The sequence below is a fragment of the Oncorhynchus gorbuscha genome, linkage group LG16, assembly GCF_021184085.1.
Source record: "Oncorhynchus gorbuscha isolate QuinsamMale2020 ecotype Even-year linkage group LG16, OgorEven_v1.0, whole genome shotgun sequence".
Taxonomy (NCBI): domain Eukaryota; kingdom Metazoa; phylum Chordata; class Actinopteri; order Salmoniformes; family Salmonidae; genus Oncorhynchus; species Oncorhynchus gorbuscha.
The window spans coordinates 17,745,778-17,761,330 of NC_060188.1; the positions used below are offsets into that span (position 1 = coordinate 17,745,778).

Sequence of the window (15,553 nt, forward strand, 5' to 3'; positions counted from 1 at the left end):
TCAAAAGATCACCACCCAGCACATTAGCATTACATACACCCTGATCACGCTGCACATGTTTCTCATGAGTGTGTGTGTGCACATCTGTGTGAGTATGTGTATATGTCTGTGTGTGTGTGTGGTGTGAACATGTGTGTATATGTGGAGGGTGGCCCTGAAGCCTCATGCTCTCAATTTGAGGCACAGGAGGACAAATAAAGTTTGAAAGTGCTTTTTAGTCCAGGACTGTTTTTAATGTGTCCAGACTCCAGACCCTTAAATCTTGATCTACATTTATGGAATATGTTCTGTCATTTCAAAACATTACTTTAAATGGGTACAGACAGACATGTCAATCGGCATACATCTGACTGATTTTGTGATCGAGTCAAGTGACTCAGCACACATTATATACATTTAAACAGATTAATACAATGAATGACTATTGTTAATGTAACACAGACGTCGCCAAATGACTAGGTGCACACTCATTCAGCCAAAACTTAGCATGGAACTGGAATAGGAGTGATGATGATCCGGGGTTATAGAACTGTTGCAGAATCAGGACAGTACAGGAAAGACTGACAGGAATGAATTTGCACTCCCATGTCAACCTTTAATGCACATGTCGACTAACATTCAAGGTAATTAAAAAATATTGATATTAATTTTAACAAATATGAGCAACATGTCACAGTTCTCACACTACATAATTTTCAATCATGTTAAACAGAGGCCTACAGTGATCTTTGTAACTATATGCATCTCAGGATTCCCACGCAGTTTAGGCGTTTATGCCTGTTCTCGTGCTTGTCGGCACTAGGAATCTGACTTGGAAACATGAGCTCTGAATTTCCAATTTGAAAGTACCAGAATCAACGAATAGTAAGCTCTAATACAAAACCCTAACAATCATGAACAGGATAGTTGTCAGAAGCGTTTCCCAGTCCAACAAAACATTTACCGAAAATCGTACCTCTAATACTATTTCAATTAATTAGAATGAGAACAAAACCCGAAGACAAGTTGATTACAAAACGTGCACTTTTTTATTCATTTCACCTTTATTTAACCTGGTAGGCTAGTTGAGAACAAGTTCTCATTTGCAACTGCGACCTGGCCAAAATAAAGCATAGCAGTGTGAGCAGAGTTACACATGGAGTAAACAATGAACAAGTCAATAACACAATAAGAAAAACGTGGAGTCTATATACATTGTGTGCAAAAGGCACGAGGTAGGCGAATAATTACAATTTTGCAGATTTACACTGGAGTGAAATGATCAGATGGTCATGTACAGGTAGAGATATTGGTGTGCAAAAGAGCAGAAAAGTAAATAAATAAATAAAGTATGGGGATGAGGTAGGTAAAAATGGGTGGGCTATTTGCCGATAGACTGTACTGCAGCGGTCGGTTAGCTGCTCAGATAGCAGATGTTTGAAGTTGGTGAGGGAGATAAATGAGAACGAACTCACATTTATAAATGTATAGAGCAAAGCATTGAACTGGATAATGGACAAAAAGATGTAAACAGAAACAGGTATCTGTAATTATTTGATTAAACAATAAGGGCCATTCGCTGAAATAGTGTAGTTTACAATAGGCCGTTTATTAACACAATATACAAACGACATTCAGTTCTCACCCAAATCTGTCCATCCGTGTGCAATATTCTGTTTAAACCGGTTGAGACTTGCTTCGTTATGTAGTTTGTCCTGGGGAACCATTGCAACTGGGATAGTCAAGACTATCCTCTTGTGGTCATGTCTGAGATCACGTTACCTAAAAATAAAGACTACAGGACAATATTAGATCAGATAGTCTAGTGGATTGCCAGTTTAAAGCGGCAATCAGCAGTAGACACATTAACTCGAAATCCCAGCCTGTTTCAGTAAACAGATGAGGGGTGGGGCCGGAGGAATGTAACCACTCAAATTCATAGACAAAGCTATGGATGCAAGGACTAACCATCCATGATAACATTTTTAACCATGTTTCGAGGCCATTCGTTAACATTTACTTTGAACTAACCTCATAAGGAAAAGGGGGGGGGGGGTAGTAACTGCCCCTTTATGGACATAAAAATTCTCAAGAGTCAATGGTTGCAGTTTAGAAAGCCATCTTTATTGCAATTACTATCAACAATACACAACTCAAGATTTCATTTCAGAGCTGCAGAGAAAATGACGGTACAAAATTGAGATTTATTTTCTCTTTTCTTTTTTGCTTCCAAGTGCGAGAGAAAGAGAGTGATCCTTTGTCTGTTATCCATCATTAATAACAAATTCCTCTCACTTCCCAGCAGTGTGAGCAAAAAAGGCAACCCTGAGCACAGCCTGCAGGGGTCAGTTCACCCAGACCTAAAGCACATTCACTCATCTACGTCACCCCATCCCTTAAATACATGGGATAAACACCTGGCCAGGCATTTCAACAGGGAGTCATCTTCCCAATCTTTCTGTCAGAGTAAAGATGCCATCAGGATATCATGTGATGTGTTAAGACTACAGCGCTGCAGAATGTAACGTTCCACTCAGCCAAACATGCTTTATTCTGTTCAACTACCCCTATACCCTGCAAAGCAATAAAGTACCCCACCACCCCTATATCCTGCAAAGCAGTGCTCTGAGAATACAGCGTTCGTGAGTAAAGTACCCCACCACCCCTATACCCTGCAAAGCAGAGCTCTGAAAATACAGCGTTCGTGAGTAAAGTACCCCACCACCCCTATACCCTGCAAAGCAGAGCTCTGAGAATACAGCGTTCGTGAGTAATAAAGTACCCCACCACCCCGTAACTGTCGCCCTGCGCATCAATAAAAACATTGATAGTAAAGAAATGCAAAAAAAAAGCAATACCTGGATCCAGAAAAAAAACAACCTTGAACAGTAGAATTTGACTGAGAGGCTTTAGTGTGTTGGCATGAATACAGAGCCTGCAGTTTCTCAGAATTAGTCTTTTCTTGTTTGAGGTGCATCTGCTGTCTATCAATGTCTTCATTTAATGCACAAATGCAGTTGACTATCATTTCTAATCCAGTCTTAAATCTCAGTGCAAAAATAAGACAATTTGGCACAAATCAAATTCTCCAATTCTGTGTGCTTCGTGTGTGTCTATAGTTGTATCGTTTTCTTAAGCCCAAAAGCATATTCGTGTTTTAAGTACTATACGCAGCTAAATTAATACGGTACAATTGAGCACATAAACCTCCATTATAAACTGAGGTGAGAGCGAGCAAGAGCCATAGACGTGTAGTACTTTCATACTTAACCATTATAAAAACTATAGCATAAAATACAAATCTATAGATTGCGATATTACTTTGGTCCCCTTGAGTAATCCTTCATTTATATTTCTTTCGTTCGTTCTTGCTTCAGTTAGAAAAAGATCCCCAAAATAGGATTATTTCTAATGGAATGTTTCCTTACAAAAATATCATTCATTTTTTTTTTCCCAGAGAATGAAGCAAGAGAAAATAAATGTGGCCCACAAGTTCATAGGAGTTATGTCAGTATGGCAATTGTCTGAAGTACTGTTGTATTGGCTTATATGGAATACAAGTGTACAGAGATTGTCAAGTCTCTTATTAAAGAGAGACTGAGGTCTGGCTGTGAAGTATATTTACTGCCTCTAAATCATACAGTATCATGATGTTTGTGTCCCTCTAAGTGTACTTTATGTGGTATGTGTGGGTTTGTGTGTGTTGTGTATGACTGTTGCAGGTCCATCCTATGGACAGCAGGGAACACTGGCTGTTCATTCAGTCTTGGGCTCGGGGGTCTCGCTCTTGGGCTCGCTCTCCTCGTCGCTCTCAATGCCTGCGCGGCTGACAATGCGGCGCATGGTGAAGGGGAGGTCCCCACGCCTGGAACAGAGGCGTAGAGATCAGTGATTAGGGCAGAGAGATCGTGACAGAGGCACATACCATGGAGGCCCTCTGAGGATACATGATCAGTAATGTAGCAGAGGGAATTAGTTTGATACATACATTGTAAATGCAAGTATGCTGTGTAGGGTGCTAGTACAGACGGCTTCATTTACAATAGAGTTCAGTGCGTCAGCATTTAGTCCGGTTGGGTGATGGAGGTGTACGTACCTGAGCTTGCTCTTGAGGGTGCTGACCTCACGGTTCATGGCGTCGGCTGACTCAGTGGCGTCCTCCAGCTCCCTTTGCAGTTTCCTGCGGTTGGCGTTGGCTCTCTGGGCCTCCTCCTCAGACTCCTCAAGCTGCCTCTTCAACTGCTTCATACGAGAGTTCAGCTTGTCCGACTGTGTACACACACAAGCATTAGCAACAAGTACCAAGGTGGATGCTACATATAGCATTGTTTGCTGTTTGGGGTTTTAGGCTGGGTTTCTGTACAGCACTTTGAGATCTCAGCTGATGTACGAAGGGCTATATAAATAAATTTGATTTGATTTGATTTGATATAGGTGGTGGATAGGGTGAGATCCAAGACAATGTAAAGTACAAAGAAATCTAGTGTGAAAGCTTTATATAAATGTACTACATTAAAATCATTCACATACATTCAAAATAGAATCACGCAGGGGAAAATAGAAACCAAGTTTACTGGTGTAAAGCTGTTGGGCTTGTGTTGAAACTTGTTTGAGTCCTGACCTGGTCTTTGTACTGCTCTGTGTTGCGTCTCTCATCGTCCACCGCGAGGACGACCTCCTTTAGCTTCTTCTCTGTGCGGCGCACCAGCTTGGACGCCTGCTGCCTCTCCCTGTGGAAACATACATTTGGGTCACATGGACAGGCTGAAACATCTACTTAACTTCTCCATGGCTTGTGGGATTTTCACCATATGATCTCACCCATGCTGCAATTTCGGTAATTTTATGCATTATGGAGAGCACATGAGATGTGGGTTCTGAATGAGGATGCAGGTGGTCTAAGGTCAGGCTCAGACCCACTCACCTGGTCTCGATGTCCACCTGCTCCTCCAGCTGGGCGATCTTGGCCTCCAGGGCGGCAATAGTGGCCTTGTACTTTGACTTCACTGTTCCCTCCAGCTCCTGCAGCTTCAGCTTCAGCTCCTTGTTCTGGCGCTCCAGCTGGGAGCGGGCCCCCTCCAGGCGCTGGGAGGTACTGCGCTCTGCCGTCAGCTCCACAGTCATCTGGTCAGTCTGACAGAGACAGGGGGTTAAACTGCCTGACTCACCTTATCATTAGAAGTACACTATCCCAGTCTGTACACATGGGGCATGAAAGTCACTTGCCGTCCTTGGCTGTCCTACCTGCAGCAGAGCTCTCTTCAGCCTATCGTTTACCAGCTCAGTGTTACACTGCTCCTCCTCCAGCTCCTCCTCTAGCTGTGCAATACGAGCCTCCAGTCTCCTTTTCTCCTCCGCAATCAGAGCACTGAGGGGAAGAGGAAAGGTGGGAAAGAAAGATGGGGAGAGAAGAACAAGGGATAGACATTTGGGTCATTAGAAGCAGAGATAAACAGTAGGTTATGAAAGCTTTTGAAAATGGTTCCTACTTCTTGGCGGCCTGGTTGTTGATCTCATCCTGCAGCTCGTCTCGCTCTTGCTGGGCCTGTCTCTTCACACGCTCTGCAGAAGCCAGCTCCTGGGGGGATAGAGTGTGGCAGAACCAAAGTGTGTGCGTGGGAGTGGGACAAATCCTAACTTGAGATAAGTTCTCATAACTTTCCACATTAATCATGATTTCAGTGGAGGATTTGTGCAAAAGTTTGAGTTAAGTGCAAATACAGTTTCACAGTAAAATGTATAAAGACCTAGTAGTAGGTTTTGCATTGTTTGGGAGGACGAGGTGTTAGTTGAGAATAAAACGACTAGTGTGAGATGCTTAGGTGAGGGGCAGCAGCGCAGACTGACCTCGGTCATCTGGATCATGTCGGCCTCCATGCTCTTGAGTTTCTTCTCGTTCTCCTTGGCCTGGGCCATGATCTCATCTCTGGACATACGAGTGTCCTCCAGCTCCCTCAGAAGCTCCTTCATCTGGGCCTGGTGGAGAGGGAGAGGGTCAAAGCATATTTCAAGCAAACTATTCACCATCTGCATGCATCTTGATTAGAGTAGAATGTGGTCATGGTATAAAAACTATAGTCAGAAGCTGGTGATAATGTAATTGGTTGTTACCTGGAGCTTCTTAAGCTGTTTGAGGGCCTCATCACGGTTCTTGTTGGCCATGTCGATGGCTGCTTCCAGCTCCTTCAGGTCCAGCTCCAGCTTCTTACGGGCTGCCACAGCAACAGAGCGCTGCTTCCTCTCATCCTCCAACTCCAACTCCATCTCCCGCACCTGAGGACCAGAGCGATTCAAGCTTTCAATCACTGGACTACATGTCCCATCATGCAATGGACATAACACAGTAAGAAACCACTACCTACAAAGTTACACCTGTAGCTACTAGTGTACCTGTTTGACCAGTTGTCTCTTCTTCTCCTCGCCCATCTCATCTCGTCCTGCCAGGTCTCTCTCGTACTGGGCCTTCATGGCCTGCATGTTGACTTCCAGACGCAGCTTGGCGTCCTCCGTGGCCTGCAGCTCGTCCTCCAGCTCCTCCAGCTGAGTTCTCATCTCCTCCAGCTGCTGATCCATGCCACGCTTGGACTTCTCCAGCTCATGTACCTGAAGGCGAACAGTGGAGATTATGAGAAATAGGACCCGTATGAAAATAGAGGATTTGAATTGATTTCTACCTAGAACAACCCCCCCCCAAAAAAAAATTGACACTAGGATGTCTTACACTCTTGCCAACGTCATCCTTGGAGGAGACCAGGTCCTCCATCTCAGCACGGAGAAGCTTGTTGGCGCGGTCCATCTCGTCCTTCATGTCAATGAGGGATTCCAGCTCGCGGGTCAGAGCCAGGGCCCGGGTCTCCTTTTCCCTGGCCTCAGCCTCAGCCTTGTCCCTCTCCTCAGCATAGCGGCATGAGATGGTCTTCTCCTCAGCCAGCATCTAGAAGTAAAATGGAGGAATGTGAGAAATGGTGAAATGCCTTTATGCACAAATATTGATAAAGTAACCATCATATCAAAGTAACTTGGAGTAACGCGATGACGTGTGGTCCTCCCACTACAACTTAGGAAAGCATTTTACTAGGTTAGATGAAGTAAGTTGGGATGAATTTCACAGGGTGGTGAAAGTACACAGTAATGAGCTTGATGCTCCTTTCCAATAAATATTGAGGGCCTTATTCTGGTGACATGGTCGATGCTTGGCTGCCGTTTAACAAATAAAAATCTTAACTCTGTCCATAAAAACCTTTTGTAGGTAGCTTACCTGCACTGTATCGGCGAGCTGTTGGCTAAAGCGCCCATATCAAGGCCAGAGCGGGCACATTCGTTGTAGAAAATCCCCCCCAAAAATGAGGAAAACCCATTTAACATATCTTTCTTTTTTCCCCCTCGGTACATGGGAATTCACCCACAAAAGATATTTTTATGTGCACTAGGTCGTCACGTACAGCCTTTGATTCACAACAAGTCAATTTGATGGAAACATCTCTGCTGGTAAAATGCATATATTGTTTTTAAGCAGAATTTTGAATATTTGCATGAAAAACTGTCACAAATTGGATGGAAACCTAGCTAGTGTTACAACTAACCTGGTCAAACTTCTTCTGCTTCTTCTCCAGGTTGGTTACGATCTGTCTGAGGTGGTCCTGGTCCACCACCATGTCGTCCAGCTCCTGTTGCAGACGAGTCTTGGTCTTATCCAGTTTCTCAAAGGCACTGCACTTCTCCTCCATCCGCTGGCCGAGCCCCTCCAGGTCCCTCTGCAGCCTCTTCTTCCCCTCCTCCGCGCTCTCCAGACAGCCCGCCTCCTGCTCAGACTTCTTCTTAATCTCTGCCAGCTATAGGGGGACACCACTTGTCACTCAAACATTCTGTGGTGCGGTTTATGGTTCTAGTGATGTGTTGAACAAAAACGTTCTAATAGCACATTTGCATCAATCCAATTTTAAGGTGTATGTTGCTGTAAGTGTATACCTGAGCCTGCACGGTGAGCAGCTGCTTCTCCACATTCCTCTTGCCCTCCTCCTCCTCCTCCAGCTGTTCTCTCAGAGTGTTCTGTTCATCCTCCAGCTGACGCAGACGAGTGCCCATGGACAGCTTCTGACGAGTCTCCTCCTGGAGCAGCTCCTGTAGGTAGAAGAGAAAGACCGGCACAGTTATAGCAGCTTAATGACTGAGCTTTTACAACCATGACAAAACTACTGCAATATTGAATACATGGATCTGTTGTCGTCTATGGAGTACTATACCTGCACATCCTGCAGCTGAGACTCCACAGAAGAGCAGTCCTTGGACGCTTTGATGGACTTACCCTCCACCTCACTGAGCAAGCCATTGACAGTCTCCAACTCAGCCTGGGGAGGAACACAAGAACCAAAATAGTCATCAACATTGGCCTTCCAGCTAGTGTACAGGCCAGGCCATATGCTCCAAATCGTACCCGAAAGGAGATTAATAGTACTGTACCTGCATCTTGGCCACTTTCTCTGCCAGCTCAATCCTCTGGCGCTCGCTCTCTCCGTGTTTGACCTGTAGCTCTTGGACCTGGCCCTCAGCCTTCTTCCTGCGGTGCTCAGAGTCTCCCTTCCCCTGCATCAGGGTCTGCAGCTCAATGGCCAGCTCGTTACGCTCACTCTCCAGGGCCTGCTTAGTCTTGTCCACCGACACCTTGTTCTGTTAGGGGACAGAACACCAGGGGTCAGTGCATGTACAGATGCTGTAATACACAGGAATTCTTGAGGGTGTGTGTATGTATAAATAACTCACTCGCTTGGCCTGCTCCAGTTGCTCGTTGAGCTCGTCGAAGGCCTGGCTATGTTTCAGTCTCATCTCCACCACCTGCTGCTCGTGGACCTTGGCTTCATCCTCTAGAACCTTCTTCAGCTGGTTCACCTCAGTCTCACGCTTTGTCCTGACAGACAGAAGTAGAGAAACGAAGGAAAGAGGGAATTAGAAATTGTCAGATTGTGCACTAAGCTAAATACTGGGAAACAAGGAAAATAAAGCAATTTGAGAGTATGAGAACTGTCATCAATTCATGAAATAATTTTTCTAGAAGGTCAACATGAAGGCATCTAAATAGCATCTTATTTCACAATAAACCAGTTTCATTGAAACACAGTAGCCAACTACGTAACTGATCTCCTCTGGGTGTCAGTACCTGAGCTCTTGCTGGGCAGCGGTGGAGTCCAGTGTGTCCTCCAGCTCAGTCTTGAGGGCCTCCAGCTCCTCTCCCAGGTCCCTGCGGTTCTTCTCAGCCTTGGTGCGTGCGGCCCTCTCTAGCTCCAGGTCCTCCTGCAGCTCAGAGAGCTGGGCTTCCATCTCCCGGATCTTCTTTTGGGCCAAGTTCTTCTGGGCTGCCTCCTCCTCAATCCTGAGGAGAGGGAAAATGGAGGGAGTTATAACATTCCTTATGCCACGAAAATAAAATTTACAGAGTGATCACACTAAAGCCACTATGTATGTATGCGATTGCAGAGATCTTGTAGAGATCCACCTGGCCAGGGCTGCCTGCAGCTCCTCCTCCTTCTTGGCCAGCTGGGCGCGGAGCTCAGCGATCTGGGCCTGCAGCTCAGCTATCTGGTCAAGGAGATCAGTAGAATCTCCCTCCAGCTTACGCCGGTTCTTCTCCAGCTCCTGACGGCCCTTCTCCTCCCTGCGCAGGCGGTCTAATAGAGAAGGAGAACATGTTGAGGAAATAAGACCAACTTGGTCAACATGGTGTGTGTGCTCCACCTACCCTCTAGGTCAGTGATCATGGCCTCGTGTTTGTTCTTGAGTTTCTGAAGGCTCTTGGACTTCTCCTCCTCCTCAGTCAGGTTAGAGGTGAACTCAGAGATACGCTCCTCCATTAGCTTTTTCTCCTGTGGGACACACATAACCAGGAGTTCACAACATAATTGTATCCATCCACACACCCGTCTGCCCATTGGTTGTATACGGACCTTCATGAGTTTGTTGTTCTGGTCTTCAAGAACCATGACGTCCTCCTCAATCTTCTTCAGCTTGGAGTCTGTGGTCACCTTCTCCAGCTGCAGCCTCTGCCTGGCAGCCTCCTCCTCATCCAACTGCTGCTCCAGGTCCTACACACACACACACAGGAGGGGAAAGAGTTAGTACAGTGTGTACCTGCCATGCTGCACACAAAATGTGTGTTGGTTTGTGTGTGTCCTCACTGTGATGTTCTGCTGCATCTTCTTCTTCTCTGTCTGCAGATGTGTGGCTCTCTCCTCCTCCTCCTCCACTCTGGCCTCCAGGTCATGAAGGATCTCCTCCAGCTCCTGCTTCTTAGCGGCCAGACGGGCTCTCATCTCCTCAGCCTCGGCACACAACTCTGTCTCAGCCTGCAGCTGCTCCTGCAGAGCCTGCTTCTCGGCACTCAACTGGGGGAGACCGAAACAATATGGTGTTACGGGTTCATGAATGCATTTTCAAATTAGCTTGAGCAATTATTGTTTCATTATAAAATCAACATGTCACTTCAGGGCTGTTTCAGTGATGAGGGCCTCCATCTTACCTGGTGCTGTTTGACCTCCATCTCCTGCAGCTGTATCTCAGCATACTCCTGCCTCTCCTTCACCTTGCTCAACTCATCATCCTTGGCCTGCATCTCCTCCTCCTGCCTGCTCACCTGCAGCAGGGGCTTCACCTGGGGAGGGGGACAGTTCAGAGGAGAAGAGAAAGGCAGTTATACGCCAGTATTCCCTGGGGGTTTAGCTGAGTCAAGTACCATTGTATAGGAACAACATTAGCATAAGTATAATGTGTACCTTGGTGAAGAGTCTCCACCACTGCCAGTTCCTGAGTTTGAGGTAGGCAGAACAGTTCCTCTGGATCACCTTCATGGCGGTCAGCTGCTGCTGTCTCCTGGCAAAGGCCCTGCAGAGCAAGCAGAGAGAGCGAGAAACACTTTGGTATCGTCCAAATACAGTTAAGACATCAGAACATTTCCACTGCAGCCATATGATAGACACTTGAAGTCAGGGGGTCTCCTTACTTGCGGGCCACGTAGCCTCTGCACCAGGCCTGGAAGCTGATGATGACATCAGTGATCTTCATGTCTCTCTCCTCCTCCAGGTGGGCCAGCACTCCAGCCCTGAAGAACACCTTACTCTGACCAATCCTGAACAGGTTGGGATCCAGCTCCAGGCTTTTGATCTGACAGGAGGGTGAGGTATACAATCAGCTAAACTGACAACATTCATCTCTTCATTCTAAATGAGTGACAATGTTCTAGAACAAGATATAATGCCCTTCTCTTACCATGAGCACACAGGCCTGTTTGCCATCCATGAAGCCCTTGGGGATGGAGTTGGGAGTGAGGATCTCATACCTTATAGAGAGAGAAAAGGTATATGCATGGGATCATCAGTTGGACTCAACTCACTAAAAGCAACATACACAGCATGATGCAACAACAATATGAGGTTAAGTTGGGCAACTGGTGAAAATAGACATTTGTATACAGCCACAATGAGAGTGTTCACAGTACCTCTGTCTGAACTCCTGGAAGACGATACGGTTGGGGAAGCCCTGTCTGCAGATACGGATCCCCTCCAGAACACCATTACACCTCAGCTGGTCCAGAACCAGGTGGGGGTCTAGCTTACCAGCCTGTAGGGGAGGAAAGAACAGGAACATGTTTAGATATGTAAATAAAAAAGCTGCCAACACCACTAACATAAGCTGTGGGTGTCCATGTTGCGTACTGTGTTCGATGGCATCTTGAGAGAAACTATTGTTTGAATGTTTTCACTGGTGGAGTTGATCTACTGGTACCTTCTTCTCGTGGTTGGGGATGATGCAGCGGACAAAGTTGGGATTGGTGTTCCTCAGAGTGGCCATGAGCTTGGACAGCTGCTCCTTGTAAAGCTGGCCCACCGTGCGGAACATGCCCTTACGGGTCTTAAAGGCACCAGGCATCTCAGACATCCCTGCAACCTTATCCAGGCCCACGATACGATCCACTGAGAGGGAAGATCGAAGAAAAAGAGGAGGAGAAAGGGTGACGTGAGATAAGAGGCTTTCACATTTGAGGATATCTAACCAGGTGAACTCTACACAGTGAAAACAAACCACAACATAAAACACATAAAGCAGAGTATAATGGTGATGGGGGGGGGGGGGGGATCCCATCTCTACATGGGGGATGGTGAGAGATGGTGACTGACGGGTTCAAAACCAGTGACACCACAACACTGGGTGAATGCAGAGAGGATAAATACAGTAGGAAGGGGGATTTGGGGAATAAGAGGGGTCACAAAATGCCAGTGAAGCGTGGGGGGGAGGAGGGAATCACACTAGAACGGGACGCAACTCGATGCAGTGAGTGAAGTGTGTGTGTCTATACACTTAACTGCTTACACTATGCGACCAGCTTAATATGTCAAATGTGTGGTGCGAACCAACATACTATGTGGAAATCAATGTTGTGACAAACTGTGCATTTGTGGGCATGTTTTTATTGGTGACGACGGAACCAAACCCATGCAGTATATACCCATTGCTGCAGTACCCATGAGCAACACCAGGGGTCCCAAACCACACTATTACACAGAGGGAGAGAGGAGAGTCCAATGAAAGAGCAACAAGTAGTAGATCTCACTGCACACAGCTGGGGGGGGGGCAGTCATTATAACCCCTTGTAAAAAAAATTTGATCTGATAAATCAACATTGAGCCACATGGAAAACAGGGTATGAGCACAGGATAAAAACATAGGCAGTTGATGCTGAGAAGAGGGAAAGGTTCATGTTAGTGTGAACAGAAGGATGAGCAGAATTGGAGTAAATAAAGGAGACTGAAAATATATGAAAAAAACCAGTCACCTGAATCTGAGTGGAGAAAAGGAAAACGCTGATAAAAATAAGCTCTCTGAGACCTCTGTACCTCTGAGACCCAGTAAGAGGGAGAATAACAGACGAAAATGGGTCGTACAGAGGAGCAGATGGATAGAAACCAAAACAGAGAGTGAACAGGTAAGAACAAAGGTCCAGACACCAGACATTGGATACGAGACGAGAGAGAAAAGTGGATATGAGACAGGAAGAGACCCTTCACTGAAAACATAGCAGCAATTCCCAGCATGAAGGTTAATCCACTGAAGTCTGTTCTTCTTACTGGTTGCCAACTCATCATTGGCTGCACTCACCATCCTTCCACAGTTCAGACACAAACTTGTCAGTGGACTGGTTGAGCAGCGTGGCCACGTTGTCGTTCAGAGGGTCCATGTTCTTCATCAGCCACTCGTCAGCCTTGTAGTCCACCTGAGGAGACGGCACAACATATATAGACAATAGTATTACACAAGGTTTGCCTGGGACATGATGTCCAAGTGCACACAGTTTAAGCAGAGTCTAAACGTCGCCTTCATTACTGGTCCGTTTACCTTCCCGGCGTAGTGAATGATGCAGAAGTCAGCCTCATCTTTCAGTTTCTTGGGCTTGTGGAACTTGGAGTGGGTGCCCTGCTCCTGCAGGACCTTCTCCACAAAGCTCTTGTCAGTGGCTTTGGGGAACCAGCACTCCTCATCCAAAAGGGCCAGGATACCCGGTGGGCTAGCCTGAGGGAGAGCAGAGAACAAGGCTTACAGAGAGACCAGGGAGCCTGGAGGTGCAGCATAGCATGGGACTGAACTGAAAGAAATAGAGGGAGGAGGAGAGAGAAAGGGAGGTAGCAGGTGGAGAGATATGGGAGAAAGGGATGAGACTGTAGGAAGTGAGAGGTTAACAGGGAGTTACATACAGGGAAGGGTGGAGTGAGAAAGGGAGGTAGCAGGTGGAGAGATATGGGAGAAAGGGATGAGACTGTAGGAAGTGAGAGGTTAACAGGGAGTTACATACAGGGAAGGGTGGAGTGAGAAAGGGAGTATACAGTACATGATTAAAGGTAGGGAGATACAAAGGGTCAGAGGGGTAGACTCACAGGCTTCTCAATCAGGTCGATGCAGGGCTGCAGGTCCAGGCCGAAGTCGATGAAGCTCCACTCGATGCCCTCCCTCTGGTACTCCTCCTGCTCCAGGATGAACATGGTGTGGTTGAACAGCTGCTGCAGCTTCTCGTTGGTGTAGTTGATGCACAGCTGCTCAAATGAGTTCAGCTAGAGGAGAAAGAGAAATTGTCAGAAAGTGCATTCACCATCATGAACAAAAACTAGGAGGCTCAAGTGTCTATTTGTCCCCTTTTCCTAATTTGCAGTGATGTGAACGAACTAGACAGGTGAAAACAGATTCCCTGTAGGCATCCACCCCCATTCTGTCTCTGTAAATAAGTGGAAATGGCAAGAGAAGAGGAAATCACTTTAAACAAATATACCCTCTGGGTCTTACTCAAGACATTGTAATCTCGTTGGTCTTCCCCCACTCCAGTTTACCTCAAAGATCTCAAACCCAGCGATGTCCAGGATGCCGATGAAGGAGGCTCCCTGTCTCTTGGTCTTGTCCAGGGCCTTGTTGATCCTCATCACCAGCCAGCGGAACATCCTCTCGTAGGTGGCCTTGGCCAGGGCCTCCACTGCAAACTCAGCCTGTTCCTGGGTCTGGGCCTTCTGCACGTAGTCCCTGCCCACCTTGATACGAGGGGACAGGATGGCACGGGTGAAGTCTGTCACGCTCATGCCCATCAGGTGGCACACCTTCTGAGCAGCTGTGATAAGGAGGGACGGGGAACAGAAAGATGAGACATAGGGTTGAGAGGGAGGGATCCCCAGGGAATAACAGTTTGATGCCTACAGCAGTGTATGGAACTAGACTTTGAAACTAGAAATAAATCACTTCTAAGCTCGCTTCGAGGTAAGCAACACTGAGGTATGCATGAGAGCATCAGCTGTTCCGGGCGACTGTGTGATCACGCTCTCCGTAGCCGACGTGAGTAAGACCTTTAAACAGGTCAACATACACAAGGCTGCGGGCCCAGACGGATTACCATGGCGTGTGCTCCGGGCATGTGCTGACCAACTGGCAGGTGTCTTCACTGAAACTAACATCATGTCCCTAATAGAGTCTGTTATACCAACATGTTTCAAGCAGACCACCATAGTCCCTGTGCCCAAGAACATGGAAGGCAACCTGCCTAAATGACTACAGACCCGTAGCACTCACGTCCGTAACCATGAAGTGCTTTGAAAGGCTGGTCATGGCTCACATCAACACCATTGTCCCAGAAACCCTAGACCCACTCCAATTTGCATACCACCCAAACAGATCCACAGCTGATGCAATCTCTATTTCACTCCACACTGCCCTTCCCCACCTGGACAAAAGGAACGCCTATGTGAGAAAGCTATTAATTGACTACAGCTCAGCGTTCAACACCATAGTCCCCTCAAAGCTCATCACTAAGCTAAGGATCCTGGGCCTAAACACCTCCCTCTGCAACTGGATCCTGGACTTCCTGAAGGGCCGTCCCTTCCACACCATCCGCAACACTGGAGCCCCCCAGGGGTGCGTGCTCAGTCTCCTCCTGTACTCCCGGTTCACCCACGACTGCATGGCCAGGCACAACTCCAACACCATCATTAAGTTTGCAGACGACACAGTGGTAAGCCTGATCACGGATGAGACAGCATATATAGGGAGGTCAGAG

General features: G+C 46.9%; 1 protein-coding gene across 2 annotated transcripts in view; it reads right to left on the minus strand.

The window, feature by feature from the left end:
• Window positions 1-2,081: 2,081 nt before the first annotated feature.
• LOC124000315 (myosin-9-like) overlaps window positions 2,082-15,553 on the minus strand; it is a 32,779-nt gene continuing 19,307 nt past the window's right edge. For both annotated transcript variants that reach the window (XM_046306591.1, XM_046306590.1), the window contains 30 exons: window positions 14,343-14,614; window positions 13,896-14,069; window positions 13,360-13,533; window positions 13,123-13,237; window positions 11,752-11,939; window positions 11,465-11,586; window positions 11,236-11,305; window positions 10,970-11,130; window positions 10,743-10,851; window positions 10,490-10,621; window positions 10,149-10,355; window positions 9,918-10,055; window positions 9,713-9,836; window positions 9,470-9,641; window positions 9,134-9,346; window positions 8,740-8,884; window positions 8,440-8,646; window positions 8,223-8,327; window positions 7,948-8,100; window positions 7,563-7,811; window positions 6,701-6,913; window positions 6,370-6,582; window positions 6,091-6,252; window positions 5,827-5,955; window positions 5,469-5,557; window positions 5,224-5,347; window positions 4,904-5,112; window positions 4,601-4,709; window positions 4,076-4,248; window positions 2,082-3,844 (listed from right to left, as the gene is read on the minus strand). In XM_046306591.1, coding sequence (XP_046162547.1) covers window positions 3,736-3,844; window positions 4,076-4,248; window positions 4,601-4,709; window positions 4,904-5,112; window positions 5,224-5,347; window positions 5,469-5,557; window positions 5,827-5,955; window positions 6,091-6,252; window positions 6,370-6,582; window positions 6,701-6,913; window positions 7,563-7,811; window positions 7,948-8,100; window positions 8,223-8,327; window positions 8,440-8,646; window positions 8,740-8,884; window positions 9,134-9,346; window positions 9,470-9,641; window positions 9,713-9,836; window positions 9,918-10,055; window positions 10,149-10,355; window positions 10,490-10,621; window positions 10,743-10,851; window positions 10,970-11,130; window positions 11,236-11,305; window positions 11,465-11,586; window positions 11,752-11,939; window positions 13,123-13,237; window positions 13,360-13,533; window positions 13,896-14,069; window positions 14,343-14,614 — 4,760 coding nt within the window. In that variant the 3' untranslated portion in view covers window positions 2,082-3,735. The remainder of the gene's footprint in view (window positions 3,845-4,075; window positions 4,249-4,600; window positions 4,710-4,903; window positions 5,113-5,223; window positions 5,348-5,468; window positions 5,558-5,826; window positions 5,956-6,090; window positions 6,253-6,369; window positions 6,583-6,700; window positions 6,914-7,562; window positions 7,812-7,947; window positions 8,101-8,222; window positions 8,328-8,439; window positions 8,647-8,739; window positions 8,885-9,133; window positions 9,347-9,469; window positions 9,642-9,712; window positions 9,837-9,917; window positions 10,056-10,148; window positions 10,356-10,489; window positions 10,622-10,742; window positions 10,852-10,969; window positions 11,131-11,235; window positions 11,306-11,464; window positions 11,587-11,751; window positions 11,940-13,122; window positions 13,238-13,359; window positions 13,534-13,895; window positions 14,070-14,342; window positions 14,615-15,553) is intronic.